Source organism: Triticum dicoccoides, chromosome 3B (assembly GCF_002162155.2).
Source record: "Triticum dicoccoides isolate Atlit2015 ecotype Zavitan chromosome 3B, WEW_v2.0, whole genome shotgun sequence".
In the NCBI taxonomy this organism is placed as follows: Eukaryota; Viridiplantae; Streptophyta; class Magnoliopsida; order Poales; family Poaceae; genus Triticum; species Triticum dicoccoides.
In genome coordinates, this window is record NC_041385.1 from 418,601,373 (window position 1) to 418,605,436 (window position 4,064).

A 4,064-nucleotide genomic window follows, 5' to 3' on the forward strand; every position below is an offset into this window, starting at 1 on the left:
TGTACAATCCCTTTTCGGTATATCCCCAGTGTATAAGGGGTTTCCTGCACTTCACCACACATGTATATGTAATGGCCTTTGGCCCTCAGTGAATACTAGTTGCTCGTTATCCAACAATAACGATCAATACATACTTTTCATCTTTATGGTAGTTAGCTAGTATCAAGTGACAACAATAATTTGAACTGCCAGAGGAGCAATATACATGTTGCCATTTGTCCAACATGATGAGACTACGTCAACTGACAGGGGGTGTCTATATGCCTAGAGGTCAGATGAAGGGATACATTCACCGTATATCAATGATGATGAGCCAGAAAGGAATGAAATATGACTATTCAAGTGCTTAGGTTAGTAGTTGGCACGTCCTATAGATACGCAAAAGAGTACATGTATCCTTGTATGATTTAGTCCGAAGATTTGAGACAGTACGGTGAAGCGTTGAAGGGATCGGGTGGAAAAGAAGCTTAAAATCAGGGATTTGTAAGCTCCGTAATGTGGCACGATGAAAAGGAAAATAGAAGAACTGACGATAAAAACAGCAACTAATGAAATGGTGAGAGACGGGCCAAGGGTTATCTTATGAATACACTTGACGAATGTGCATATGTCATACAATTAATGTGGACATGAGCCATAGCTCAGTTCACTGATTACAGATGTGTTGCATCCCACCTGCCCGGGTTCGATCCTGGATCGAGCAGTGAGTGCCTCACTTTTCTCCTCAAAGTGCAAGTTAGAACTCTTAGGGCCTGATCTGAACCTCTCCAGCTTCTAACTCCACAAAATTCAAGTGTGAAGCCGACCCGAACGCCTAAGCTCCGTCAAGCTAGATTCAAGAAGCTCAGCCCAATCACGGTGTAAAAACATGAAGCTCCAAAAGCCCAGCTCCACGAAAGCCAGAATCAGGAATTGCCCAATATTACAACCACACTGCCACCGCCAAAGAAAACAGTTGGAGCCACACGTGAAGAAAATCCCGAACCAGTACGCCACCCCCATCGACAACTCTCCCTCTCGCTCGAGTGCTCGACCTAACACTCCTGCCGCCACCCCCGCTGCCATGGCCGGCTCCACCCAGTCAGCGGTCGGCGCCCCCCTACACCTCCAGATCTGTATGTTCCAGGACCATCCCCGCTGGTTCCCGCCTAGAACACCACCTCGACGCAACATCCCCATCGGCACCCAAGCATCATCCCCACCGGCACCTAACGCAGCAGGCAGGAGGCATCGCCCCGATGGGATTGACGTCGGTGCTTGCCCCGATGCCGTTGGCAGTCATGGTGCTGCTCCTGTAGATGCCCATGGCAGACCGAACTGGGCCGCCTCCAGCCGGCCCAGAGTGGCGCCCAACAGGCTAGCGACCTCCTAGCTGGGCTGGAGCGTTGCAAGAAGCTAAGTACGCTTCCTAGTGGTTTGCAATCGTCGAATGAAGTGAGAAGCTGGATGGAGAAGTTGAATCTGTGGAGTTGATGGAGTTGGGAGAGGTTCAGAACAGGCCCTTAGCCTCCTACCTTTATTTTCAACAACAAAATGGTAGCATAATCCTTGCAAAAGCAAAATATTGAAAAAAACTGCAAGGGAAACCCCCAAAGTATATAAAACCCAAATCGGAGTCCGTGAGGACTTGAACCCAGGTGATGGGGGTTGTCCCCCAACCAAGTGAGCTAAGGCTCGTAGCCTCGGCCCCCCAAAAAACTTAATAGCCATACCCATAGTTAATTCCATTCCAGTTTGGCTCTTGGAGAGGATGCATGCTTTTGCGGATGTTGCGGACACGCCGCCAGATGCAGCGGCGATTTGCTGTCAACCCGCATAGCCCGCATAATCTATATGAATCGGTGAGGAAAACAAACTAAAACAAGAGACTGATAATCGAAGGTGGAACCGGATAGCCATCCTTTGTTCTCCTTGGCTCGCCTGACGAGGCAGGGGATGATAAAGGTAAAGTAATCGAAGTCTGGCTGCATTCAGAGCAGAGCGGAACGAGGCCAGCTGCTCACGCTCCTCCGTCATCAGCACCTTCGGCTTCAACGGTGGCAGGCACAGCGGGCTAAAGTTGGACACAATATCAGGACCATCAATTAGGATGCTACCTAATGAATCGTGCCATGTGATGCTAGAAATTCTCAGCAGAACAGCACCAGCGTAAACGAGCGAGATAGAAGATGTCCTGATATGTGGGTTAGACGGCGCCCACGGGACTCGCATAACTACTTCATCGTCCGCCGCATTAGCCAACAATAACAATGCGGGCAGAAGTAGCAGGAAGCGGGATGGCCGCAGCCCATCCCACTTGCAACCTGAGCTCTTGGAATGGAAGGTACCTTTACCAGATCATTCCAGTGTACCATTCAGGAGTATAAAATAATCATGATCTATAAAAAAATGGATGCTTTCCATTTAGTTCACTGTAACAGATATTTTACCTTTCTTCCAACAGCATTTATTAATTTGTCATATCTCTACTATTAAACAGGTTCCTATCCAAAACACCAAAAGCTCCAACGTGAAACAGATATATGACCCCTGCCTACCTCGATCTATCACATCATCCCCCCACCACACACACACACACACACACACACACAGACACCCTCTCTGTTCTGCTTGCGTCATCTCCTCTTGTAATTTGTAAATTAATTGATCTAGTATTCCAGTACAAACTAAATTTGCTACTATACTATACCACCGATAAGGAATATCTAATCATGTTTTGAAACTAGATGTGTTTTCTGCCATGACACCCACAGAGGGGTACTTCTCTGTTTGTCAAAGAGCAGAGAGGTAAGTTAGAAGATTTTGGCAATATAATTATGGGTTAAAGGTACTTCTCACGTAAACTAGTGTGATAAACCCTATCTATTATTTTCACTGCAAGCAATTAATGGCAATACAATTGTGATTTTGGAAATAGCATATACATCTTTAAAAATAGCTTACTATAAATTGGCATGGAATATATAGACCTAAAAAAAATGAAAGATAATCACCTCTTTCCAATTTGGAATCCCGCCCTCTGGAACCCATTGTGGATGGTCAAATTTGCAGGTTTCTTCATACTTACATGTTCTGGTCCTCATATAGAAAGCACACTCCTTTTCCCCAGGTCGCTGTGGATAAATAGGAAGGCTGCTTTCAAGCCTAGGGCGTTTGACCATAGTGTTCGGAGAATAAAATGCATAACTCTGCCCAATAGTACTATGGCTTCCCATAATAGATTGATGATAGAGAACTATAGTAGATATACAAAAGAACTTTATTAAGCTAGTGGTATTAGAAAACCATATACTAGCAATAAGTAGTGGTAATAATAATATACTGAAATGAAGAATAAGGGTACAACAAGGAAACAAATATATTGATCAGCCTCACACTCCTAACCTAAACACTAATATAAGTTGAGAATGAAGCTCTAAGGTCATTTACAGGACATCATGGGAAATATCTCTAACACCTCTAGACTTGTATAGGCACATATACAGAACACCATGGAGCAATCTCTCGAAGTCTAAGAAATAGGCTTGCATTTTGTTTTCCGTAAATTTATAGATAAGCTGTTTCAAGCTCTATCTCACTGCAACATTAAAAAAACATGTATGGTCATCCAGTGCACAAGCACAAAATCGCTATATGACGACAACCAGGATATTAACTTAACTGATAAGAAGTTATGCCGTCCAGCATAAAAATTATATGGTTTGCTCATCCTCATTTCATCTGTAAATTGTGTAAGACCCAAACTTCTTTTTTATTGTACAGCTGCTAATTTCTCCTCTTTCAAACTTCAATAATGCTACTTTAACCTTATTCTACGCGCAAGATTATGAGATGTCGGAAAAGGCCCAGCTATGCAAGGACCTGAGATGTTCTAGAGGCCAAAAGGTGACACCCACATGAAAGTGAGACCACCTAGAAACCCATTGTAATCCAGAAGGACCTGCCATATAGCTCCCTCCAACTTGGATAAGCCCCCCAACAGCATTGATGTGTACAAAGGAGCAGAAGCTGCTCAAGAAATAACTATCAGAAGCTTCTCCGACTGAAAGGCCAGTGGAGCATTT

General features: G+C 44.5%; 1 protein-coding gene across 2 annotated transcripts in view; it reads right to left on the reverse strand.

Annotated features, from left to right (window-relative positions):
• Window positions 1-4,064, reverse strand: part of LOC119276276 (zinc finger CCCH domain-containing protein 8-like) — a 15,271-nt gene that overhangs the window by 9,903 nt on the left and 1,304 nt on the right. For both annotated transcript variants that reach the window (XM_037557305.1, XM_037557306.1), the window contains exon 2: window positions 2,994-3,235. In XM_037557305.1, coding sequence (XP_037413202.1) covers window positions 2,994-3,235 — 242 coding nt within the window. The remainder of the gene's footprint in view (window positions 1-2,993; window positions 3,236-4,064) is intronic.